The 27,384-nt window shown below is 37.0% G+C and overlaps 2 protein-coding genes and 1 long non-coding RNA gene across 5 annotated transcripts; 2 read left to right on the forward strand and 1 right to left on the reverse strand.

Annotated features, from left to right (window-relative positions):
* Positions 1 to 1,484: 1,484 nt before the first annotated feature.
* Positions 1,485 to 15,469, forward strand: LOC109161342 (brefeldin A-inhibited guanine nucleotide-exchange protein 1). 2 transcript variants are annotated; one of them, XM_019309691.1, is made up of 12 exons: positions 1,485 to 1,583; positions 1,766 to 2,917; positions 3,755 to 4,072; positions 8,186 to 8,516; positions 9,080 to 9,502; positions 9,868 to 10,157; positions 10,395 to 10,668; positions 11,059 to 11,561; positions 11,698 to 12,019; positions 12,554 to 12,914; positions 13,215 to 13,897; positions 14,665 to 15,469. In XM_019309691.1, exons 2-12 carry the CDS (start codon positions 1,857 to 1,859, stop codon positions 15,274 to 15,276), a joined length of 5,178 nt encoding a protein of 1,725 aa, XP_019165236.1. In that variant the 5' UTR covers positions 1,485 to 1,583; positions 1,766 to 1,856; the 3' UTR covers positions 15,277 to 15,469. The 2 variants fall into 2 exon arrangements, with proteins under 2 accessions (XP_019165236.1, XP_019165235.1); XM_019309690.1 differs by lacking the exon at positions 1,485 to 1,583 and having other exon boundaries at positions 1,591 to 2,917.
* On the reverse strand, positions 13,903 to 26,292 carry LOC109161349. The gene is made up of 3 exons (XR_002050898.1): positions 26,283 to 26,292; positions 20,900 to 20,905; positions 13,903 to 14,003 (listed from the first exon to the last, which is right to left on the reverse strand). It is a non-coding gene; the product is annotated as an uncharacterized LOC109161349 (long non-coding RNA).
* On the forward strand, positions 24,192 to 27,357 carry LOC109161346 (probable serine/threonine-protein kinase NAK). Of its 2 annotated transcripts, XM_019309701.1 has the most exons (7): positions 24,192 to 24,498; positions 24,539 to 24,636; positions 24,915 to 25,261; positions 25,804 to 25,939; positions 26,051 to 26,193; positions 26,388 to 26,511; positions 26,620 to 27,357. In XM_019309701.1, exons 2-7 carry the CDS (start codon positions 24,558 to 24,560, stop codon positions 27,069 to 27,071), a joined length of 1,281 nt encoding a protein of 426 aa, XP_019165246.1. In that variant the 5' UTR covers positions 24,192 to 24,498; positions 24,539 to 24,557; the 3' UTR covers positions 27,072 to 27,357. The 2 variants fall into 2 exon arrangements, with proteins under 2 accessions (XP_019165246.1, XP_019165245.1); XM_019309700.1 differs by having other exon boundaries at positions 24,192 to 24,636.
* The last annotated feature ends 27 nt before the right edge of the window (positions 27,358 to 27,384 follow it).

A 27,384-nucleotide genomic window follows, 5' to 3' on the forward strand; every position in this document is an offset into this window, starting at 1 on the left:
CAAAAAAAAAACACCCAATAGCAGGTTATTCACTTGGAATAATAACCAGTCATTAAGGTTCCGGTGACAATTCTAAAAATAATTTCAGCGACTAAAAAACTTCGACGACCGTTCAAATTAAAAAAAATCCCAACTACCGTAGTCGGTCTTCTTCTTCACGGGAGAAGGTGACCATATCTATCTAGTCGTCTTCTCCATCGACAATTGAATAATTTTTTTAAGGGCCGTGAACAATAGTTAACGGCAGTAATTTTATCGCTAACCTATTAGTTATTGATAAACTCGACTTATTTGACTAATTTTAACAAGTTTGAGTGTTTAATTACACTTTTAAAAGTCAAGTATCTAATTATAGAGTAAAATTCAAGGGGTGGCCCTTAATTTTATCATGGGAAAATGGCACTTTTTCCCCTATGTTGTTTGCTTATAGCACATTTTCCCCCTATGTTATTTATGTAGTCACTTTATCCCCTCAATTATTTCTAAAGTGGCTATTTTTCCCCCTCTCCGTTAACTAAATGTTTAGACTGTTAAATGTAAGGGTAAAATGGTATTTCATTTTTTCTTTTTTAATAAAAATGGAGGGATTAACTGGTATTTCACTTCCTTCTCTTAGAAATTCATATTGCATTAATTAAAATGTACTCCATAATCCATTCTTTCATCCGTCCACAGATCCCTGGAATTCTGGAAACATAAGCAAATAATTATTAAATTAAATAAACAAATAAACAAAAGAAATAGCACAAATTCCAAGAAATATAAACAAACAATATTAAATTAAATAAACAAATAAGCAAAAGATAGCACAAATCTATGAAAACATAAACAAACAACTATTAAACTAAATAAACAAATGATAGCACATATACCAGAGTAAGGATTAATAGGAAAATAATGATATAGCAGACAATGATCCTTCAGGCATGTTTTAATTAAGGGGATATGACGAATGATCAATACTCGTACCAGGCCAAATGCAAGATGGGTGCCCGCCTCGCCGGTTACAGCAACAGGTATGAAGATAATTCAATCTTTAATTTCTTATAATAATATAATCAAATACAAATGCTATAAAGATATAAGGTTTCAAGAAAAATTTACAATTTAGAGTTTTATCCAATCCAAGCACCCTCCTGCTACTCATGGTTGCGTTAATTTTTTCCGATTGCTTCAAGATGGGGTGTTCTTTCCTAGATTATAGAGAGTTAGGGTTAGGCAGTGTATGTGGAGTAATGTTTTGTTGGAGAAGCTAAGGAAAATGAGTGAAATACCGGTGAACGTAGCCCTCCATCTTTATCATAAAAAAAAAAAAGAATAAAGAATAAAGAATAAAGAATAAAGTGAAATATCATTTTTACCCTCACTTTTAACAGTCCAAACACTTAGTTAACGGAGAGGGAGAGAAATAGACACTTTAGAAATAATTGAGGGGAATAAAGTAACTACATAAATAACACAGGGGAGAAATGTGTCATTTTCCCTTTTATCATTTATAAAAACATCTTATTATACAATTAACTATCGCCCAACAGCCAAGTATCGGATCGCTCTCTCAAATAAGGAGTATACTTCTATTACTGGTATGTTTTTCCTCCTTTCAAGCCACGATCCTCATTCTGTAGTAGCAGTGCAGAAAAAGGAAGAGAAAAACAGAACTTGAAAACAGGGTTTCTTTTTCATTGATCCTGAAAAATTCACAATCATCGTACAGCTATAATAATATTTCACAAATCACAATCACATTTTGTTCGATATATTGTAGCTAAATCAGGCAACTGGATTATTCAACCAACCGACAGAAGAGAAGGATGCACATCAGATGAACGGAGCTCCTCTCTGAAGAGATCTAATAGATGTCGGGTGGAGGTGTCGCCCCGACCACCCCCGCCGTTCCTTCCCAAACACTGGGCGGGCATTCTCGCTGTGGTTGGGTTCTGGGCCCCTCGTTGGACAAGATCATCAAGAACGTTGCCTGGAGGAAACACTCCCAGCTGGTGGCTGCCTGCAAGTCCGCTCTCGACAAGCTCGATTCTCTAGTCGATGACCCCCTCGATCCCGCTTCCTGCTCCCCTCTCTACGGCCTCTCACCCTCTGACGCTGATTTCGTCTTGCAGCCCCTCATCCTAGCCCTCGACTCTGCCTCCCCAAAGGTCGTCGAGCCCGCTCTCGACTGCACCTTCCGTTTGTTTTCTTTCGGCCTTATCCGCTGCGAGATCGAGATTGGAACCTCCCCTTCCCATATTTTCCGCATCATTGATTCCGTCTGCAAATGTGGCTCTCTAGATGACGAGGCTGTCGAGCTTGCCCTTCTTCGCGTCCTCCTCTCTGCCGTTCGATCCCCCTACGTCCTTATCAGGGGAGATTGCCTGGTGCACATTGTGAGGTCTTGTTATAATGTCTATCTCGGTGGCTTGAATGGCACCAATCAGATCTGCGCCAAGTCTGTCTTAGCTCAGATGATGATCCTTGTTTTCACTAGAGTTGAGGAAAATTCCATGACCGTCCACTTCAAGACTGTTTCTGTAGCTGAACTCTTGGAGTTCACCGATAGAAATTTGAACGAGGGCAGTTCTATTCAGTTCGCTCAAGATTTTATCAATGAGATTGTGGACGCCAAAGCTAAGGAAATACTTCCTGATTCCAAACTGTCATTGTTATTGGAGAATGGGAACATTCAAAGCAAAAGTGAAATTGTTGATGATGAGGAATCGAGGGAAGGGGTTGACCTGGGTATCTACAGCAAGATCCGAGAGGATGGTTTTATGCTTTTCAAGAATTTATGTAAATTGTCTATGAAGTTTTCATCACCAGAGCACAGTGATGATCAAATTTTGTTAAGAGGGAAAATACTTTCATTGGAGCTCCTCAAGGTTGTCATGGATAATGCAGGCCCCATCTGGCGCTCTAGTGAGAGGCTAGTATTGAATTTCTCTCAATTGTTGCTTCAGCCTAACTTGTCTATGCATATAAAATGCAGCACATGTTCATTTATCCCTTTCATATTGTCAGTTCAACTATCTTGCTGCTTTTCTGTTTACATAATGTTCTATGTTGTGTAAAATGTTGAGCTTTTTTGCTTGATCTTTTTGCCAGATGATTAGACCATCAGGTTTGGATGGCAAAATCCTCTTAATTCTGCTATACTATATACATAGTAGTATGAAGAGCAATCTCTTTAGCTAATTGGAAATTTAATTTTCTTTCCTGCCAATGCATTCTTAAAATCTTATCCTGGTATATATCAACTCAAATGTGGCAGACACTCTGTTATCAATGATACATACATAAGTCTATTTCATTGTAGTGTTAGGATCAGAGGTTGACAAAATGCTGGAAGGGAATAGAGAATGGAATTTGAATTAATTGAGAAACTGTGGTATATTTTATAGTCTCGTGCAACTTTCTTGGGTTATTGTAGATGAATATTTGATTGCAATTATTGAGAGGGACATACTAGAGACAAGTATAGGAAGGTTAATAAGGTTATAGAAAAAATTCAGTACATTTTGGTTATCATGAGCTAGAGATGTCATTTATTTATAGTTATATAATTGTCAATTACCCATGGGTATTTTGTCAGTTTTTGTTTCATTTGAAATCCCAGTCATCTTTGGGAATTATACGTTAATATCTCCCTACTTTCTGTTTTTCATCTTTCAATAGTTATTCTTACTAGAAGGTACTTATGACCAAAGTATACCTAGTAGATCATATGTTTCTTCAAGATCTGACATGTTTTCTCTTTACACAGGTTTCTAAATGCTATCAAGCAGTTTCTTTGCTTATCATTGTTGAAGAACAGCGCATTGTCTGTTATGACTATTTTTCAACTTCTTTGTTCAATTTTTGAAAATCTATTATCGAAATATAGATCTGGGTTAAAATCAGAAATTGGAATCTTCTTTCCTATGCTGATCCTACGTGTGCTGGAGAATGTTCTTCAGCCTAGTTTCTTACAGAAGATGACTGTTCTGAGTTTATTGGAGAAGATTTCTCAAGATCCTCAGATTATAATTGATATTTTTGTCAACTATGATTGTGATGTGGATGCTCCAAACATATTTGAAAGGTAACTCAAGTTTGTTATATTTAAGTTTCCAATTGTTTTATTATCACGTAAACATTGCACAATGGTGTTCCCACTATTTGTTATCGACTATCCTTTTTTGGCCCATTTCTTAATTGCTCATTAAGGACATGTTTGGTTAAGAAGCACATAGTGAAGGAGTTAACAATTCCTTAACTTTCATAATTCTTATGCTTGGGATTATTTATCCCACCTTGCCCCCCCCCCCCCCCCCCCCCCCCACCCTCTCTCTTCTTTGTGTTAGTCCTCAATTTGTGGGGATAGGGATGGACCCATCACCCAAAGCCAACCCTTATTATAAAGCAATTTTGTATTAGAGTGGATTGTTAATTAAATCCCCCTTTGGTCCATGAACCAATCGACACCTTAGAAGTTGATTGGTACATTTGATTGGGTAGGATTGGACCTACAATCCCATCCAATCTCTTGTTTGGCTGCATTTTAACACTTTGTGGTTTGATTAGGTCGTAGGACCCTATCTAATCCCAAACGTTTAGATAAAAATAAAGACGCTGACCAGGAGTGGAATGTGTAACTCCAAATTGTGGCATTGAATTAGAGAAGTAAGCCCCTAACTGGGCGTTTGGTTGCAAGGAGGGAATTAGAGGGGAAAGGAATTGCAATTCCATGGGAGAGGAATAGTATGAGAATAAGTGAGAATTTAAATTCCAGTGTTTGGTTTGTAGGAATAAAATTACTGGGTGGGCGTCGGCCAGGTTGGCCGAGTTCAGCCCCAGCTCGATTTGAGACGTGATGTTGTGGTTTACCATGGAGGGATGTAGTTAAATGGTTAATGTCCATCTACTTGTCACCGATTGGTTTTAAGTAGGGTATGACAAATAAATAGCCAAAAAACTCCGTAGTTAAGCGTGCTTGACTTAAAGCAGTGGGTCTGGGTGACCCACTGGGTAGTAAGCAGCGCTGAGATCCATCACTAGGAATTTCAATTCCAGTGTTTGGTATCCATTGGAATTGAAAAGGAATAAGTAATATAAAGACCAAAATGCCCTTTTACTACCTCCGTTTTGAATCCGACACTCTATCCTACTTCTCACACAATATATTTCTAAAAAAAATTCACCTCGTTCAAGAACCCTAACTAAATGAACAAAATACATTCAAATGAACAACGAAGATGCAGATAAGTGAGTAGATAGTGTAAAGAAAACCCAAGAAAATAAACCCTAGATTTGAATTTAAAGCAATAAAAGAGATAAGAGACTTTTGAGAAAACATGCTTGAGGTTAGACTATTGACTATTGCTCAGAGATAGGGTCGAGTGTGTTGGCAAATCTTCGAGCTGGCGTTCTGTGTCGAGAGACCAGAGAAGAAGATACATGATGAGAAGGAGAGGTGAGCAGACAAATGAAACATCAATTTTAGGTTAGAAAAGAGAAGAGTAATTTTGTCTCAAGGGTATCTTTTTTTTTTTTTTCGATTCCAAAAAAGGTGTAATTGAAAATACCAAGGGGAGACATGGGATTCTAATTCCGTGAAAATTAGGGACCAACCAAACGAAGAAATTTGCTTGCTTTCGGAATTAGGTGGGAGTGGAATTCTATTTCCCTCCAACCAAACGGGCTGTAATTGTTAGACAAGTATTGCTTAATAGTTAGTGGTCTAATCTTTTATGAGTTCCAATTATTTGATTCAGATAGAAGTCTTTGTATTAGTTAGTTATTTAGTCTTAAAGTGATTATTAGTTTTTGTAGTCTTATATTTCCCTATTATAAAAAGGGGAATCATTGGATTAATAGGAGTAGAAGTTTACATCCCAAAAGGGGACTTTGAAGTGTGGTAGAACACTTCTTCCTGTTCTTTCTTCCAATTGTGACATAGACCATAACTCTTGGTTGCATTGCCGGCATCATGGGTGAATCTGTCTGAGTTCAAAGCTCTTAAAGAATCAGTGAACGAGTTAAAGTAGTTAATGAACAAGTACTGCATACGTCTCAAAGAATTGGGTGAAGATGATGATGAACTAAAGCAGTTGATAGCTAAATTCCTCAAAGACCAAGACAAAACACTAAAAACCGATACACCCACTTCTTTGAAAATTCAGCAAACAGAGGGTGATGTTACTTCACTCAATGTGGATGATTCATCCTTCACAATCATTATTGATCGCCCATGTTTTGATATTGCGCCTATTCAAGCCAATTTTTTGGCCGATCAACACGGGAGGGCTGCTGATTTTCCAGAAATTAACAATGTGTCCTTTCTAGGAACTGTCCAGGGTTATTTTGCCACTCTACAGCCCATATCGTTCTGTGATTGTGCCATATGGTAGTGGTCACTGGTTAGTCTTCATCTACGGGATCTCTCCCATCTTCTAACGCTGTGCCTCTAAATAACTCACCCGAGAAATTACTTTCAACTCCTTTTTTCCATCCTCTACCTCATGCCTCTTCTTCTCCTTCAGCTATTATCTTTTCCTCTGAATTTCTGAACATACTACTTTAGTACTTTCATGGTCCAAGAAGGGGGGGTATTGCCTTGGAGTAATATGGCAGTCTATGTTGCCAATATATGGGGAAAAGAGGGTTCCTGTTGGTGACTGTATATGACAGAGTTGTTAGTTTATGACAATGGCTAGGTAGAGAGATGGCGACAGTGAGTACTGTACTAACTGGAACTTGAACCTAGGACCTAGGGTCTTGGTTCAAGTTCCCCTATTTACTGAACTGGTATGTGTCTGCGTGTATATAGTCGTTGGAGCCAGGTATTCTGGTTCCAGAATTTTGGAAGTGGAACTAAACTGCAGTCATGCCTCAGTGGGGATAATAATATGGATCTAAATTTGCGTAACTATGTTTATTGTTTTACGCAGATTTTTAATGGCCATTTAGGTCAAAGTTTTGAAGTAATGTAAATATATTGTCAGGCATGTTTGGTCCATATATAATGCATTATTATTTTTTTAAAGATGAAAGTCTGATTGCATAGTGTCCAGACTTTGACATTTGCTTTATCCCACCCTGGATTCTTCCCTCTGATTTTTCTCCTTCCTTTTGAATAAAAGCACTTGATGCAGATAACTCACTATTCCCTTCCTCCATTTTGTTACTACTGCTGCCTCATGGTGGCCGTCTTCACCATGTAGTCCATGCACATTTTTGGCAGCTGATGACTGTTATCTGTATATGCTTATCTCAATTCCGACATATCTGTATGCTGGTCTGACACTGCTGTACCACAACAATGTTGATTTTGACTCAAATTTCACTCTACTTGTGTGATACATGCTGGGGCCATGATTATTTAGGAAGTCTTATTTTATTACCATTACATTACATAGTTTAGATATTAAGAAATTACTAAATAGTTATTTAACTTATTACTCTTAGTCTTCGAATTAGTTTAGGTAGTTTAATTTTTTGGAAACTACCAAATAATTAATCATTTTTAGTTTAGGAATCTTTGTAATCAGCCATATAAAAGGGACAATTTAGAATAATGGGAAGCAGAAATTCAAACCCAAAAGGGTCTAAGGGGGTTTTGGGTCTCAAGCAAATCCATCGTTTTCTCCTTTTCCTTTTCAAACTACTTTTCTTGTTCTTTTCTTTTATGTTTCTTGCCTGTGATGGGAGCATATAACATTATGCTCAACCTCATGCCTTATTTTGGTTCACCTCCATGCTAGGGTTCGAATCTTCTGGAGAGGGCTCATGCCTATGTGGCTAGGATTGTAGGAACCAAATGGCAAATGGGGGTATTTGTAGCTGCCAGGTACAAAGCAGCTGGTGGGGACCCATATTAGAATAACACCCAAGCCCCTCTGTGGGTTGGCATTTCTTTCAGGAAAACTCACAATTTTCAAACATCAGTTTGAACTTTTGGGTTCAATTTCAACTTTGCAGATTCAGTCTTGACAGATTGAATTGCCTGATCTTTACCTCTTACCTATTCCTCCAAGTATCCAGCATCATTGACATGTTAATAATATTTCTGCTTGTAAAGATCTTACTCTCTCTGATTGATTGATCTTATTCAGAAAAAAGTGCACTGGTTCATATTTTGCTGTCTTAGTGACATTCAGTTATTCTTCTTGCTTTAAATTGTTTTAAAATACTGTTCATTTTTATATATTTGCAGAACTGTCAATGGCCTCCTCAAAACTGCATTGGGTCCACCTCCTGGTTCCACTACCTCTTTGTCCCCGGCTCAAGATATGACATTTCGGCTTGAATCAGTGAAGTGCTTAGTCAGAATAACAAACTCCATGGGTGCATGGATGGATCAACAACTGAAGGTAGGGGAATCCAATCCAGTAAAGTTCTCTGATAGTGAAAGTAAGATGGAAAATATTACTCCACATAGTGAAGAGGGAAACCTGGCTGACTTTGAGCTGCATTTAGAGGCGAGTTCTGAGTTCTCTAATGCTGTTACCTTGGAGCAGAGGCGAGCTTATAAACTGGAAATACAGGTTAATTAATAGTATTCTTAAAAGTGATAATTAAGGGGTGGTTTTGTAACATTTTTTTATTTATGTTTATTTATTTATAATAAATGTTCTGAAAAAAAGAATGTTGTTTTATTAAAGAGAATCTAAACATGTTAACATCTAGGGTTTCATGTTTTGTTTGTAATGTAACAGGTAGTAAAATGGGAGTTGTTCACAAGGGTGAGTGGGATGATTAGTTGAGTTCTTGGGTAATGGTTAATGTGAAATGTATTCATAAAGTAATGTTACTGCGTCAAAGGATGGCCTAGGGTGGGTTGAGATAAGGTGGATGCGGGTTCGTAAAGAAAAGTGGGCTGAGGTGGGTTGGGTGTTAGGGGTATGGGTAAGGGTGAAGGAGGTGGGGTAGGGGTGAGGTAGGGGGTTGTTATATGCATACAGATTCTGTTGTTTTTGTCAAACAGATTTTGAAAACAAAAACATGACAAAAAAGAAACTAAATGTTACCAAACAGCCCCTTAATTGTTTTTTATTGTTTCATTCATAGTTCATGTAGTTATCCCCTTTCTTTGCAAACATGGTTGCAGAAAGGTGTATCTCTGTTCAACAGAAAACCTTCAAAAGGGATTGACTTCTTAATGAATACCAAAAAGATTGGTAATTCCCCTGAAGAAGTAGCTTCATTCCTGAAGAACACTTCTGGACTAAATGCTACTATGATTGGTGACTATTTGGGTGAGAGGGAAGAGTTCCCTTTGAAGGTTATGCATGCATATGTTGATTCATTTAATTTTGAGCAAATGGATTTTGGTGAAGCAATCAGATATTTTCTACGAGGTTTTAGACTACCTGGTGAAGCTCAGAAAATCGACCGTATAATGGAAAAATTTGCTGAGCGCTACTGTAAATGCAATCCAACTTCTTTTACAAGTGCAGAGACAGCTTATGTCCTTGCTTACTCTGTGATTATGCTCAACACTGATGCACACAATAACATGGTGAAGGATAAGGTGAGCTTGTTGAAGCTGTTTATTTCCTCTTTACAAAGTTGTTATACCATTGTTCCTATTAATCAATTCAATGCAAAGCTCTTGAGAGAGGTGCCCAAAAGGGGGAGGGGGTAATCGGGCTGTGAGGTTTGTATTATCTAACTACTAGTCCATGAATAATTCACCTTGGTTTTTATGCTTTACAAAATAGTGATGCATTGGAGGCCAAATGGCAGCTTTTTCAACCACGTAAATTATGTCTTTTCATTGTCCTGAGTTCCATTATTATATTACAAACCTGGGAACTCTTAATATATATTTTTTGGTAGTTGTAGGATAAATTTTGGGCTCACTTCTGACTTGTCTCTACTGGTTTTGCCTTCTAGATGACTAAAGCTGATTTCGTCAGGAATAATCGCGGAATTGACAATGGCAAAGACTTACCTGAAGATTACTTGGGTTCCCTGTACGACCAAATTGTGAAAAATGAAATAAAGATGAATGCAGATTCTTCTGCACAACAAAGCAAACAGGGGAACAGCCTGAATAAGCTTTTGGGCTTGGAAGGTATACTAAATCTAGTGTGGAAGCAGACGGAAGAAAAGCCATTGGGCACAAATGGAGATCTTATAAGGCATATACAAGAGCAGTTCAAAGCTAAATCCGCAAAATCAGAGTAAGATAAGATTTGACAGGTTTATTCTGAAATGTTTATCTAGCAAACCAAATGTTCTAATGGAAATTGCCATGTGATAGGAGAATGATTCTCTCATGCTGCCTTTTTCCCTCAAATTTTGAACACTATTTCTATCTTTTTGTCCTTTAAAAAAAATAATTTTATTTCATTTTTTTTCCTGAAAATGTTTCTGAAATGAATAACACCATTGGAACTTAAATTTCTCTTCCTCTGCAGGTCAATTTTTTATACTGTTGCCAATCCAGCAATATTGAGGTTCATGGTTGAAGTTTGCTGGGGCCCAATGCTTGCTGCATTTAGTGTAACGCTGGACCAGAGTGATGACAAGACTGCTACTGCTCTGTGCTTGCAGGGCTTCCGACATGCGGTCCATGTTACAGCAATGATGGGTATGCAGACACAGAGAGATGCTTTTGTCACCACCGTTGCTAAATTCACTTATCTCCATTGTGCTGCAGATATGAAACAAAAGAATGTTGATGCTGTGAAAGTAATTTCTGTTTCCCTTTATTTATTTATTTTTATTTTTGGAGGACTTAATAGATTGGTCATTTCACATTTAGATTTGGGGACATTCATTTTCTCCAATTGTGATCTAAATGTTCCAATCCTAAACATTTGTAAATGCTTGCCTGTTAAATTCACAGAAATTCTTTTTTCCCTTTAACTAAGAAAAATATAGGCGAGCTTAGGTAACAACTAACAAGGGAGACCTTTCCACTAAGGTCCAAAACATAGCTGAGAAAGTAATTTAGATTTGTGAAAGCTTAATAAATTAGCCTGTAATTAAGAATTAAATCCCTTCTACACTAGTAACTACCCAATTTTTTATCAAGCATTTCAATTATTTGGCAGTTGTAACTAGTGCTTTGCTTTGTAGGCAATAATATCCATTGCCATTGAGGATGGTAATTTTCTTCAAGAAGCTTGGGAGCATATTTTAACATGTCTATCCAGATTTGAGCATTTGCAACTGTTGGGGGAGGGGGCACCATCTGATGCATCCTTTCTTACAACCGCAACTGCTGAAACTGAAGAAAAAGCTTTGAAGTCAGCGAGCTTTACTTCTCTGAAGAGAAAAGGAACACTTCAAAATGCAGCTGTTGCTGCAGTTGTCCGGGGGGGCTCATATGATAGCACCAGGCATGGAGTTAACTCTCCAGTGCTGGTGTCTCCAGAGCAAATAAACAACTTCATTTCCAACTTGAATCTGCTTGATCAGATTGGGAATTTTGAGCTTAACCACATCTTTGCTCATAGCCAAAGGTTAAACAGTGAGGCAATAGTGGCTTTCGTGAGAGCTCTTTGCAAAGTGTCCATGTCAGAATTACAATCTCCAACAGATCCTCGTGTATTTAGCCTTACAAAAATTGTTGAAGTTGCGTAAGATTCTTTCCTTGAATTTATCAAATATTGCCTCTAAGCCTTCTGTATGCTGAAACACTCTACAAGTTGATGGGATGAATGGTACCAATCTATTTACTTTATTTTATTTTATTTTATTTTTTTAATTTTGCAGGCACTATAATATGAATCGTATTAGATTAGTATGGTCTCGCATATGGAGTGTTCTTTCCAATTTCTTTGTGGCTGTTGGTCTGTCAGAAAATCTTTCCGTTGCAATTTTTGTCATGGATTCACTTCGGCAACTTGCTATGAAATTCCTTGAGCGAGAAGAGCTGGCAAACTATAATTTCCAAAATGAATTTGTGCGACCCTTTGTGATTATTATGCAGAAAAGCAGCTCTGCTGAAATCAGGGAGTTAATTGTTCGGTGCATCTCTCAAATGGTCCTTAGCCGTGTCAACCATGTAAAATCTGGATGGAAGAGTGTTTTTATGGTAACCGTTCATTTTAGGAGAAGTTAAGGTTATTAATAAAATCTGTGTTATTTGAATATTTTTGGGTGTGTATTTCAAATTCATGGTGTTTTGTTTATGTAGTTTCTTAATGAACTTTTTTTTTTAAAAAAAATTAGAAACTGTTCATGAAAATTCTGTGTTGTCTAATAAATTTATTACTCCCAATATTTTGGGTTAGAGGGATTAATTTAGATGAAGGTTGTGCATTGATTTAGATGAAGGTTGTGCCATAAAAGACAGCATGTAATTTTTCCACACCCACATGTTGTAAGTTTTTTCCTTTGAGTTTACCGAGAGAAATTTGTGTTGAATAGGTGAGGACCGTGAGGTTTAGAAGTTTGCAATGACCCTTGTAAATGTCTCACTCCCTTTCTCCCTTTTGCTTTTAAGTCATTTCAAATTGTTCAATCCCTTATTCTTGATTTTGCTTGGTTATTTGATTTCTTTAGAAGTTTGACTTAATGCCATGACCCATGTAAATGTCTCACTTCACTCATGCATCCCACTTTTCAGGTTTTTACGGCTGCTGCTACTGATGAAAGGAAGAACATAGTGCTACTGGCTTTTGAAACCATGGAAAAGATTGTACGAGAATATTTTCCTTACATAACTGAGACAGAAACTGTAACTTTCACTGATTGTGTTAGATGCCTCATTGCATTCACAAACAGTAGATTTAACAGTGATGTTAGCCTCAACGCAATTGCTTTTCTCCGTTTCTGTGCTGTCAAACTTGCAGATGGAGGACTTGTTTGCAATGAGAAAACCAAAGACAACAATTTTTCGATTCCAGCAGCAAATGACAATGCTTCAGATGTAAAATGCTTCACAGATGAAGATGATCACATGTCTTTCTGGCATCCTTTGCTCACAGGTAGATTCTTTGAGCTTAGGATTTCAAGAAGAAAAATACAGCTAGTAAAAAGATTCAAGTACTAGATAATGTCTGTGTTTTGTGGTTGTATGTTTCCATGAACTACAGTCTTTGACATTTCACTCTGTGTAGATAGATGACTTGTAGCATTGTTAGAATCTGCTCATGCATTCTTGCTCTCTTTTCCTTCTTTTGTTTCTTCTTCTTCTTTTGGGGTCTGGGTAAGATATTGGCTTTGTGATTCTACTGAGTATGCCTCACAATTAAGGTTTCTGAGGTCACTACTTTTGTTGCTTTCAGGATTATCAGGTCTGACATCAGATCCTCGGTCAGCTATTCGGAAGAGTGCTCTGGAGGTTCTCTTTAATATTTTAAAGGACCATGGCCATCTCTTCTCTCAATTGTTCTGGGTTAATGTTTTCAATTCTGTTATCTTCCCAATATTTAGTTCTGCACGTGATAAAACTGAATCAGAATTAAAGGATTACCAGTCTTCCCCAAGATCTGGATCTTCACAACCTGATGGACGGTTGTGGGACTCTGAAACTTCTACAGTGGCAGCTCAATGCCTAGCTGATCTATTTATTAGTTTCTTTGATGTGGGTAGGTCTCAGCTGCCTGGTGTAGTATCAATATTAGTAGGATTTATAAGAAGTCCTGGCCAGGGTCCTGCAAGTACTGGTGTATCTTCACTAATACATTTGGCTGGTGAATTGAGAGGCAGACTTTCAGAAGAGGAGTGGCAAGAGATCTTTCTTGCTTTGCAAGATGCTGCTGCTTCTAGTGTTCCCAATTTCTTAAAGCTTTTGCAAACAATGGATAACATTGAAATGCCTGATATTAGTGAGTCCAATAATGATATGGAAACATCATCTGAAGTTGGCTCGGTGAATGATTACTCTGAGGGCGAGAACCTGCAAACTGCTGGGTATGTAGTTTCAAGGATGAAAGGTCATATAGCTGCACAGCTACTCATTGTACAGGTATATTATTTCTATGCTTTCCTCCATTGTATATTAGGCACATTCTATAACTCCATAATTCATTTTAACAGATTATAGAACCCTGGATCTCTCTTCTCTCTCCTCCCTTTTATTTTATTTTAGTTGTTTGTGGATGGAAAAAGAAATTCTCTCATTTTTATGGCACTGTGTAATCCAATGATGTGATTTGAGCAGTGTCTTCTTTTCTGCTCCATATGTGATTTAAGGTTTGCACTGTTAAAACTTCTAGATACTGTGTATAACTGGTTTTAGTCACAAAATATATCATGATTCCTGGACTGTGAATGCTCATTCATTTCCATTTAGATAATTATCATTGATTCATTATGATATTTGTTTCATTTGAAGTAAATTTTTTTTAAACCTTGTGACAAGTGTGGTTTTTTTTTTTTTTTTCCCTATGGGTTTGTTTAGTTTGTTACTTCAGTTGCACATTTACCTCTTTTATGAAATTCCTAGACATGTTTTTTGAGTGGAATGTGCTGAGAATATTGTTTAAATTGAGGGATTGAAGGCCCCTATCAGTGAACATGAAAGTTAAAATACATCAAAATCAGAGCAAGAAAAAATATATTGATTATATTTAAAAGAGTATAATGTTTAGTGATAGTCCATTTGATACTGATACACATGCTTATATAGGACTACATAATGGGCTAAACCTAGGGTTATGCTAGGGTTTCTATATTTTGACAAATATATTGTTCTTTATGTCGTTTAATTTTCTCTGGTTTGTCAATTTACAGGTAGCCAGTGATCTCTCTAAGATGCGCCGTCAGTCAATAAGTGCTGAGACTGTCACTATCCTTCTTGAGATTTATTCATCTATTTCTTCTCATGCTCACCAGTTAAATTCTGATGGAGTCCTAGAACTGAAGCTGCAGAGAGCATGCTCAATACTAGAGATCCCAGAACCACCATTATTGCACTTTGAAAACGAGTCCTATCAGAATTACCTCAATTTCATGCATGATTTGCTTGTTAATAATAGAAGATTGGGCAAAGAAAAGAATTTAGAACCTGAACTCGTGTCTGTATGTGAGAAAATTCTGCGAATATACTTGGATTGTGCTGGGTTGAGCTCTGTACAGCAGCAAGCAGTCAACAAGCCAAAGCTTCACTGGATTCCCCCATTGGGTTCAGCCAAGAAGGAAGAATTGGCAGCTAGGACTCCTTTAGTTCTTTCTGTATTACATATTTTGAGTAGTTTGGAAGGCAATACTTTTAAAAAGTATGCTTCACAGTTGTTCCCGTTGTTGGTAGATCTAGTCCGGAGTGAGCATAGCTCTGGAGAAGTTCAGGAAGTTCTTAGTGGCGTGTTTCAGTCATGCATAGGCCCAATAATAATGAATATATGATAAATGTTCATTGTCCATGGAAGCATTTGAAATTTCAATGTAAATTAGTAGCCTGAGAGCCAGCTACTAGACTGAAATTTTGTCAATTGATATTGAGGCCATATTCTTGCTCATTATTGCTCTGGCTTTAGTGGGTGTCAATTGTACTCGTACCAAATGTGTTACCTGTCTTTTGAAAGTATTTTTTCAGCATTCTTTGGTATGTTTTAAAATTTCAAAATGTTAAATTGAACCCTTAAATTTAGAAATTGGTAAGTGCATATTTTTCAAGAGCATAACTAAGCTCTGTTATTGCCTGTTCCATCATGCAAGATTGTTGTAGTATTCGAAAAATTTGTCGGTAGGTCCGGTTCTCATAACAAACTCTAATTGTCACAAAAATTAAGATATGGATATTTCAACTTAGGGTCCGTTTGGAAAGCAGGAAAATGACTTCTGGAAAATGTTTTCTGAAAAATGAGTCATTTTCCAGAAAACATTTTCCTTTCCAGTGTTTGGCTGCATTCTGGAAAACTGTTTTTGTGTGTTTGGTTCATTTTCTGGAAAATGAGTAGAATTGTATAATTAAATATTTTAATTATTTTATTTAGAATATTACAACATGTATAATAATATATAATAATAATAATAATTTTAAATATAATAAAAAAAACTAATAATATATCAAAAATATTATGGTGGTGGTAGTGGTGTTATTTGTTATACAATAATAATAATAATAATAATAATAATAATAATAATAATAATAATAATAATAATAATAATAATAATAATAATAACTGGTGGCAGTGGTGGTGGTGGTGGTGTGGTGACGGTGGTTGCAGTGCTATGATGGTGGTGGTGGTGGCGGCGACGGTGGTTGCGGTGGTATGGTCGTGGTGGTGGCGGCGGTGGTGTGGTGGTGGTGGCGGCGCCGGCGGTGGTAGTGGTGGTGGCGGCGGCAGCGGTGGTATGGTGGTGGTGATGGCGGCGACGGTGGTTGCGGTGGTATGGTGGTGGTGGCGGTGGCGGCGACGGTGGTATAGTGATGGTGGTGGTGGCGGTGATGGTGATTGCGGTGGTATGGTGGTGGTGGTGGTGGTGGTGGTGGCGACGGTGGTATGGTCGTGGTGGTGGCGGCGGTGGTGTGATGCTGGTGGTGGTGGCTGCGGTGGTATGGTGGTGGTGGCGGCAGCGGTGGTACGGTGGTGGTGGTGGTGGCGGCGACGGTGGTTGCGGTGGTATGGTGGTGGCGGCGGCGGCGACGGCGACGGCGCCGGTAGTGGTGGTGGTGGCGGCGACGGTGGTAGCAGCGGTGGTGGTGGTGGTATGGTGTTGATGATGTTGGTGATGGTGTGATGTTGGTGTAAAAGTTGGAAAATGACTTCCCCCCAAAAAAAGGGGAAGTCATTTTCCTCCAAAACAAGCCTATTTTCCAAAGTCAACGGAAAATGATTTCCGTTGACTTGATTTTCCAGGCACATCCAAACAGTGAAAACTTGGAAAATGATTTCCAGAACTCATTTTCCAGGTTTCCAAACACACCCTTAGGTACAAATGTTTTACAAGTTTTGAGCCCGTTCTGAAAAGGTTACTGGTATTCAGAAAAATTCAATAGTAGGGTTTTTTGGAGGCTTCCGAGACTAAAATATGGTAACATACGAACTTTGATTGGCACCAAAATTGAGCAATGGACATTTCAACCAGGATAGAAGACTTCCAAAAGTTTTGAACCTGATCTGAAAAGGTTACCGGTGTTCAGAAAAACTCGTCAGTAGGGTTTTTGGAGGCGTACGGATCTCAAAAGTTTTGAGTCAGTTCTAAAAAGGTAGGGTTTTCATGGGAAATCTAGGTCTAAAATATGGCAACAAATGAACTCTGATTAACATCAAAATTGAGCTATGGACATTTCAATCCAAGTGGGAGACTTTCACAAGTTTTAAGGCCATTATGAAAAGACCACAGAACTCTCAAAAATTTGCCAAAAGGATTTCTCGGGAGATTTGGACCTTAAAAAATGACAAGAAACGAGCTTGTATTGGCACCAAAATTGAAATATAGACATTTCATCCATGGTAGAGGACTTGCACAAGTTTTGAGCTCATTTTGAAAAGGTAACCAGTATTCGGAAAAACTTGTCAATAAGGTTTTCTTAAAAAAAATATTTATAAGGTAAAAAAATTGAAAATAATTGTGTAAGTGGTAATTTGGTCAAAATTTAAAAAAAAAATATAATTTTGACCCGGGCTAATTGGCGGGCTACGAGGGTTAGCCAACGCGGGCCGCGTACCAACCTGTGGGTTTCTCATAATATATACACACACAGGCGCACGCACACAAAATAAATATTAAAAATCTAAAAAATTATGATTTTTTAATTTCTAAACAAGAAATAATATAATATTATTTATGTTACATTATTAGAATATAGAATAATGGTATAATATTTTTTTAAAAATAAAATTTTGAAGTTGGCCAGCGAGGCCTGCGTACCCGCATGAAGTGGGTTAGAGTTGCATAATTCTAGCCCGCTGGCCAATTCTCAAAGGCCTGCGACATAAAAGTTTGCGGTGAGACATACAAACTGTAGACCCGCATTGACACCTCTATATGAACATATCAATATGAAGCATTACGTACTTTTCAAATATACTCCATTAACATTATTACAATTGATAGATACCCTGGTTAGCCGCCTCGACGGGAAGGTCAGGTAAGATAGTCGGGTCAAAGCATGGCTCAATACTTAGCGTAAAGGGGATCCCCGAGACCCTTCTTGGTCATCTTATAAGACGTCTGACGACAACAGTTGCTCATCCTTCGGCAACCGAAATCTCAGCAGTCGGAGCGTCCCCGGGCAGGCACCCGGGCGAGGCTCGGTTGGGCGACCAGCCTCAGTAGTCGGCGTGTCTCCGGCTGAATACCCCAGTGGATTTAGGTGAACGACCAGGCTACGCGGGCGGTGTGTCCCCGACCAGGCGCCGTCGTAAACCCGGCTGAGAACAGGCTACGAAGGCGAAGTATCCTCGCCTAGGAGGCGATGGCCCCCAAAGAGGCTCCATGGCAACCAGGCATTCTTGACTGGGCGCGTACCCGAAAACGGACATCAGCGGATCCTACGGAAGCCGTCTCTGTTCATTTAAGTGGCTTCCTTAATTAGTCTAGAGTTCTAACGCATGTCAAGCTCATATTTTAAGCTACGAGTTTATTTGCTAATTGTTCTAACACATTACATTTTAATGCTCATGTGCATTCTACGTTTATTTTTTATTTTTATTTTTATTTTTAAAAACCGTCAACTCTATTAGAATGTAATATCTCACTCTTCTAAAGTCTAATGGATCACCTCCATTAGAACTCAAACTCATAACCTCCTATTTGAATAATTGCTTTATGCCACTTAGACTACAAGTTCATTTACATTTTCTTTTCCTATTTCACTTAGCAATATATTTGCTTACTGAAAAAAGAGGTGCATTAATTTTGAAGCAATTTCCGATCGTTTGACTGACTAATTGAAGCCAGTGGTGCAAACTTGTTTGATGGGTCTGGATCAAAGGAAAAGGAAATTTTTTAAGAATAATAATGGTAAAATAGGTTATTCAACTGCACAAAATAATATAGTTATGCAATTAAATCTAACAAAAAATAATAATTGAGTCCCTAAATTAACAAATTTCATGCAATTAGTTCAATTTACAAATTTTTCAAATAACTAACATGTCATTCCATATTTAAAATATTTTTTAAAAAAATATTATTTAGAAGACTTTTTTCTTTAATTTTAAATAATAATTTTTAAATAATAATTTTTAAAATAATATTTTAAATTTGGGATGACCTGTTAATAACATGAAAAACTTATAAAGTGGACAAATTGAATGAAATTTGTTAGTTTAGGGACTCAATTGTTATTTTTTTTAAAGTTCAGTGGCCTAATTGTATTACCGTGTGCAGTAGTTGGATAGTGTATTTGATCCTTATTCCAAATTTTTATTTGGATATACACTTGTTGATGCTTGTCTAACTAGTTGTTTTCAAGTGCTGCAAATTAAATTACTCCGATCCTACATTTGTATTTGTTCTAATATATTTCCGTATAGAGTTAATTCCAGCAATGGTCCTCCGACTATATTAATTTTTCAAAGTTAGTCTCCGACTTTTAATTTGGACACTATAGGTCCCTTGACTTTCAATTTATTTTCAATTGATGTTCTTTCATTAGAATACGGTTAATTGAACTTTAAATGATGGGGTAAACTCATCCTTTCACCTGCCTATGTATTATTCTTCGTATTTCTCCCTTCGTATTCCGTTGCTATACCTTATAAACATTTCAATAATGGAGGAACGCACACACGAGTAGTCAGCAAATGGGGAACGATGAGGAGCATTCTAGGACTTCAATTGAGATTATCTTCATATATATTGCGTATACAAGAGAGAAATATGAAGAATAATACATAGGCAGGTAAGATGACGAGTGTACTCCTTCATTTAAAGTTCAATTAACCGTATTATAACGAAATGACCTCAATTAAAAAGAAATGGCTCAAGTGCCAAATCACACCATGAACCAATTGCGATATGTCATGCCGCACCCTGATCTTTCATATATGTTGTTTCAATACACAAACCATAAAATTTTATTCGTCTAGACTTTTTAGTAGGTTTCCAGGTTGCCTTGATGACATGGCAACGATTATGTGTTGATGTGGACTTATTTTTAAGATTCAACACCCACCTCAAGGACTATGTGCTGATGTGGACTGAAGGCCATTCGACTGAGCTCCTCTTGTAAATCACCGGGAAGTTTCGCGACCTTCCTTCTCTTGGTAGATCTTCATTCTCCGATTCTCTCATACAACCGATATACTAGTGGGTTTGAGAAAGATGATGGTTGGTGCCTTCCCTACGTCAGAGCAAAACCTATTCAAGCTATTCACAAACTTCTTCACGCCTCTCTTTATTTCTATGTTCTTCTCCATATTTGTTCTCTCTGTATCACTCTCTCGACTACAGGAGCCCCGGTGAAGGCGTGCGGCGGAGGCCTTTGGTCTCCACTCTCGCCGGCAGCAAGAAGTTGACTTTTTCATATCTTCCTTCGCCGCCAGCCGCCGCCTTTGCTATTGCCGATGCCACTCACTGCCAAATAAAAAGAAAGCTTTCAAAGCGTGAATATACCAAACCTTAAATATGACTCAAGGAATAGGCGATTGAGCGGTACTGTTACTATAAACAAAATGATTGCTTCTTCTACCGAAGATCTGAAACTCAAAGAAAACGTGAATATACCCCTTTATTGCTCTTCACCCAAATCCCTTCCTACCCAGAAAGATTAGGATAGGCCTTTGAAACTGAAACCTAGATGAATTGAATTGAATTGAGTTGGTTTTGGAGCTACTGGGTTTCGTCCACCGCCGGCCTTCAATTCTTTCCCCTTCGACACTCAATCAGATTATGCCCAACCCTCCTAAAGCTCGAACAATACTTGAGAATTTTTTAATACTCAATTCTTTGCTGGAAGTCGCTAGAGCCTGGAGTTGATCATTCGCCTCTGTACGTAGACGAGTCTGCCAGTGGAATGATGAATGGAGAAAGACATTGTGGAAAAGTAAAAAAATTTGGTCAATAAAAAAATCACCTCCACCTCACCATATTATGACCTGTAACTTGATAGCAAACTGCTAAAAAGTCTAGACGAACAAAATTTTATAATTTGTGCATCAAAACAGCAGATATGAAAGATCAGGGTGCGGCATGACATATTGCAATTGGTTCAGGATACGAATTGACACTTGAGCCAAAAGAAATTGAAAGTCAAAGAACCTAAAGTGTCCAAATTAAAAATTGAGAACTAATTTTAAAAAATCAATATAATCGGAAGACCATGATTGAAATTAACTCTTTCCGTATACAACTATACATAGTTTACAAATCCGAACTCATTTAAACTCAATATTCGGATATATAGGCAAATTGTATAATGAACGAGATTCCACATGTCCACCATGTAATTAGGCACATAAAATAATAGGTAGGTATTAAAAAAAAAAGTTAAGAATATAAAATAATACTACATTTACAAGTAAAATATGAAATAAATAATAGTGAATTTACATACAAATAGAATGAGTACTCCTTACCAGGACTATGTGGTCCAATGGTATCCGGGTTGGACTTCCATTTGGAAGATTATAAGTTCGAGCCTCAGTAGAAGCGTTATTGGTTCTTTGTGTTTCAATAGGTTGAGAAAGTATATGAACAGATACTACAATGTAATAGAGCCACTTTCAAAAAAAGAATGAGTACTCCTTATGTTAGTGAGGTTTATGAACAAATTTATGTACATGTAGGTTTATTTTTATTTTTCTAAAATAAACTTTTTGAATATCATAATTAAAGTTTGTTAATAAAATATTTTATGTATTAATTTCATTTATACAAAAAAAAAAAAAAAAAAAAAAAAAAACAAAGAAAAAAATTAAGGATGTAAATTTTACACAATATAAATATTGCCATAAATAGGCAGCTAATCTAAATCAGTTGCCAACTCGTCTAACCCCAATTGTAACCACAAAATCCAGTATTGTAAATAAATCATTCAATCATAAATTTTATTTCAAACAATACCATTATTGAGTTATTGACCTACCAAGATTATGTGGTCTAATGGTACTCGGGTTGGACTTCCATTTGGAAAGTTGTGGGTTCGAGCCTTACTAGAGCAGTAGCATTCAAAAAAAAGAGTTATTGGCCTAATACTTGTCCTCTAATCCAATCACCTAGTGTAGTTTCACAATTCTTAGTGTGAGTTGCTTGTAGAAAAATAGAGTGGAACTAGTATTTACATAGAGGGAAAGTTTTGTATCCTTTTCACATTCAATAGGAGAAATAAAGGGAGACAATAGGTATTTGGTTCTGTCTTCCTCATCTTCACTACCTTTGAGTTATCATTTCCACTAGGAAGGTATAATGGTGTCCCCCGCACGGTGGGAAGGTAGATATGTTTCTTGAACTCTAAGATCCTCATGATGCGTTGTAGTGAGTTTAAGTGTAAACGGTTAATGACAGAAATAGGCAAAAAAAATTACATAGAAAACTTTTGAAAGTTAGACAAAAATAAGCAAAACTCATCACTATTATTTGAATAAAGTCTTCCAATGACTTTTTAAATTATCACCTTATCGGTGAAAGTTAAATGAAACAAAATGTTGATTAAACGACTACTTGAGCAACACGCCAAGACGTATTATTATCATATGTATAACGTAAGTTTAATGATTCTATGAAATGCTATAAAAATACTCTGAATTGATAAAAGTTCATTGGTTTGTAAACATATATGAAAATGAAATGATACAACTAATCTCATACTGCACGCCAAGTGTTTCATAAGAACCGCAAAGAAAACAATTCATATATTCACCTATGGACAATTGTATTTTGTTTGTCAACAGACTTGACGTTCTACAAAATTAAGGCCACACAAGTTCAAAAGTCACAATATATCTCTTAAATTAAATATAACATTGAAAATAAAAAAGTATAATCACTTATATGGGCATGTTTTGATTAAGAATGTATTTAATATAAATAAAGAGGAGGGCGCGCGAGTTTTTAGTCTATAATTTCATATGCTCGGGCTTCGGTTCGATTTCGATTTTTAAAAAAAAATAATAAATTATTCGATTTAACATTAGAATTTGATTTTGGCTCGGTTTAAGATCTTCAAATTTTAATATTTCTTAATTTGTTGAACATGCTATCAAACAATACATATTCAAATAATTCAAATCCAAAGTTTAAACATTATATAACAAAATAACAATCCAAAGTTCAAACACACTACTAAGTACTAATTACCAAATATCAGTTGACTTTTTTATACGACGACTCTTCAGTTGGTTCACTTGAAATATTTTATTGACAAGATGAATAATCATCTATCTGTATAGTTAATACTAGAAGAACCAGTGTCAAATATTATATAGTTAATTTTTTGACACAATCCATCATTGCTAGTGCATTGGAATATTATTTTCCAGTGCACTCGAAATATATTCTAGTACTAGAAAATAATTACAGTGCACTGGAAATTAAAATTATAATAACTATAAAGCACATTAAATTTATAGAAACATGAAACTAAGGAAAATACTGAATATTGTAAATATAACTCAAGTTAGATATAGAAACATGAAACTAAGAAAAATACTGAATATTGTAAATATAACTCAAGTTAGATATAGAAACATGAAACTAAGAAAAATACTGAATATTGTAAATATAACTCAAGTTAGATATAATTGTGATCGAGGAGAAGGATTGTGACAAACAACAAAATTACAAAGTAGAGAACATGTTATAAAGAAAATCAAATAAAAAATTTAAAAGTGATACCAGTAAGAATAGAAACTGAACGGTAGAGCATGTACAAGGAACTTGAATTTAATTCTTTTGTTTTTTTTTTTAATGCTACTGACCCTATTACAATGTAGTATCTGTTCATAATTCTTTTATTATTATTATTAAAATCAAATAATATTCGATTCGGTTTGATTTTTAGCAAATTATTTGATTCCATTAGATTTTTAATCGAACCATTCAGTTTACAAGAATTTCGAACCGTTCAATTTTTTATTACTAATTGCTCACTCCTAAGTTTGATAATGGAGAATTAGAAATCCTCCTTTTTTCCCGGCAATCTAGTTGGTTAAAAGTAGCAAGGGGGCCGGGTAGGGTGTTGGTGTTGGGGTTGGGGAGAGAAGCTTGACCGTGGCCATTCTACGTTTAACGTTCTACGCGTTGGGTTGACTTTGACTAAGCAGCCATTAATATAATAAATATAATATTGGGAAGAATATAATATTATTTAGTATGATGACTTGGTCGTCCTTCAATTAAATTCTTACAGCTGCAACCCATTGATTTGATCATCACAAGCATTTAGATTTGTGATATGAAATGAAATCAAAAGAAGAAATACATAACGTACAGCAGTGGAATTTATGTGTGGAAACTAACTGTATTTGGCGCGCCAGTCTGCAGCTCGATCAGTCAGCGGAAAAACCAAAAAAAGTCGCGACAAGTGCAAGTGCTTGCTTGCTATGTGGATCACCAGACCAGAATAGTACTCCTCCAGACTTTCCTGATTTTCCAATTATGCTCCATACCTCCTCCGATCCCTTGGATTTGGATTCAGGCTGCTGATCGAGAAAAATATAATCAAGCTAAGCTTAGGCGCGCGCGGCATAAATATAATTCAACACTGTGAGCTGAGGAGGTTGGGCCGTTCTGACATGGGAACTTGCTGGAGTAGTTCTGCTTCTCATGATAATCAGAGCCTAGCTGCTACTACTGGCCATCTTACTTCTTCTGGTATGTATCTGATTATATTATTGATTCACTAAACACCATAATCTATATCCATTCAATCCAATTACGTTCCTTCTGATCTATTGTTTATCTGCCGCATCAGGCAGGCCAGGTATATATATATATAAAGAAAAATTAAAAAGCTTTGTGGATCGGAGTAAATGATTTGGTTAAAGCTAGCTAGCTAGCTAGAATCCAATTGCAATTCTATTCTATCTTTCGATGGATCTGATAATCTCCAATAATATCCATTATATTGAATTTGGTGGCAATGCATGCAGTGGGGATTTCACAGGCAATTAGCAACACAACATCATCGACTTCCACTGGCAGCGGCAGCGCTATCTCTGGGAGTGGGACTAGCCAGTTTTCAGCTTCTAGTGGGGGCGATGAAGTCTATCCACATGGTCAGATTTTACCACACCCCAATTTAAGAATCTTCACTTTTGCGGAGCTCAAGGCTGCTACCCGAAACTTCAGAAGTGATACAATGCTTGGAGAAGGTGGTTTTGGTAAGGTTTACAAAGGCTGGATTGATGAGAGGGGCACCTCAAAGAGTGGTAGTGGATCCGTAGTTGCTGTAAAGAAATTGAATTCTGAAAGCATGCAAGGGTACGAGGAATGGCAGGTCAATTCCGTACTTCCCTCCCTCCTATTGCCTAAAAACTACATCCTGCTTCATGCTTCACTCTACTGCCAATTAGTAATATTGCTGTACATTATATATGTATTCCATATCAATATATATAATATCACTACACCAATTTCAGCTCTCAAATTTCTCTCTCTCTTTTGCACTTCAATAATAGATTCATCACTGGAAAGAAAAATAAGCAGTGCTTTAACCCCTATTTTAAAGATGTCTGAATTACATATAGAAGAAGTTTGTATATAGAAGAAGTTAAGTTATTTCTGTAACTCTCTTTGGTGTCCTTTTTCACCATGATACCTACCATTCATGCTAAATTTATTAATAAATACATAATTTATTTATCCTAGCTATTATTGCAAACTATATGAGACATCTTTCACTATGATTTTTAGTATTCAAATCTGATTAAAAAAACACAAACTTTTCCATATGAATTTATAGTTGGGTTCCTGAATACTGAATGATAGGAGTGTTTCCTAATTTACTTCTTGCCAATGTTTGTGCCTTTTTACATGCAGTCAGAAGTAAATTTTCTGGGATGTCTGTCTCACCCTAATCTTGTCAAGCTCATAGGATACAGTTGGGATGAGAGAGAACTACTCCTTGTATATGAATTTATGCAAAAGGGAAGCTTAGAGAATCACCTTTTCGGGAGTAAGGATTTGATTTTATATCTTTTTATTAACCTAAAAGGAGATATTTTAGTGTTTGTCTTGTTTACCAATTAAATAATTCCTTTCATTTCTTATGCTTTGGTTTGTTAAGGAGGTTCTGCTGTTCAGCCACTCCCGTGGGAGGAAAGGCTTAAAATTCTAACAGGAGCAGCTCGAGGTCTGGCTTTCCTACATACGTCAGAGAAACAAGTGATCTATAGGGATTTCAAGGCCTCGAACATATTACTTGATGGCGTGAGTTGCTTTTTAAAATTTTCTTTCCTATATAAGGTTGCTTGGTGAACATGCAGAACATAATTTGATGAGTTCAATACATACTGTACCCTTTTATAGCAATGGAGATAGCAGAAAGCTGTAGCCAAATAGGAAAAAAAAAAAAAAAAAAAGCAATAGAATGACTTGTATTATTTGCTCCTATTGTTTTCCAGTCATACAACGCAAAGATATCAGACTTCGGCTTGGCAAAGCTGGGTCCTTCAGCTAGTCAATCACACGTGACAACACGGGTGATGGGGACACAGGGCTACGCTGCCCCTGAGTATGTTGCAACAGGTAAGTTTTTTTTATTCAATTCATTAAAAAGGCAGAGATGGATGGATATCCATCCAAGGCTGCTGCAGGCAGTTTAGAGTGACAGTAAGTTGTGTTATAAATGAGCAGGGCACTTGTATGTGAAAAGCGACGTATATGGTTTTGGCGTTGTCCTGGTAGAAATGCTTACGGGTTTAAGGGCCATAGACGAAAATCGTCCAAATGGACAACATAATCTGGTGGATTGGATTAAGCCACATCTAACAGACAAAAGGAAGTTGAAGGACAAGATGGACTCTCGGTTGGCAGGAAGGTATCCTTCTAGAGCTGCTGTACATGTAGCACAACTTGCTTTGTCATGTCTGGGATCTGAACCTAAGATGAGACCTTCCATGAAAGAAGTAGTGGCGAGATTAGAAGAAATTGAGAGTGCAAAAGAGAGACCAAAAGAGCCTAGGACAACTTCTAGGCATCATCGCACAACTTATAGATATGGTCGTCATCAACCTTTGCACCATCGCTCTCCTCTTCACCCTAGGCAAGTTGCAAACCAGGCGTATCCACTCCCAACTCGTGCATAGTGTACCAGCCACTTGTAGTTTTTCACTTTGCATTAATTGAATTGTATTACAGAGTAGTGTCAGTCTTCTCTGCTGTCTGCTATCTATAGAGCAGGACTAATATTTTGTGCTAGTATTGGATAACTGAATTGTACTGTTGGAAAAGGCGAGGAAATCTAGTGTGTGGTCGTGCTTGGTTATATGTAAAGAGGGTATAGAGTCGTCACTGTGCGTGTTGTACATTATGGAGATCTTACCAAGTTTGCTGCGGATCTGAATGGTTGTCCTTTTTCTTAATTTGATGATTGATTATTATTGTTTTATTTCATTTATT

Source organism: Ipomoea nil, unplaced genomic scaffold (genome assembly GCF_001879475.1).
Source record: "Ipomoea nil cultivar Tokyo-kokei standard unplaced genomic scaffold, Asagao_1.1 scaffold2922, whole genome shotgun sequence".
Lineage (NCBI taxonomy): Eukaryota > Viridiplantae > Streptophyta > Magnoliopsida > Solanales > Convolvulaceae > Ipomoea > Ipomoea nil.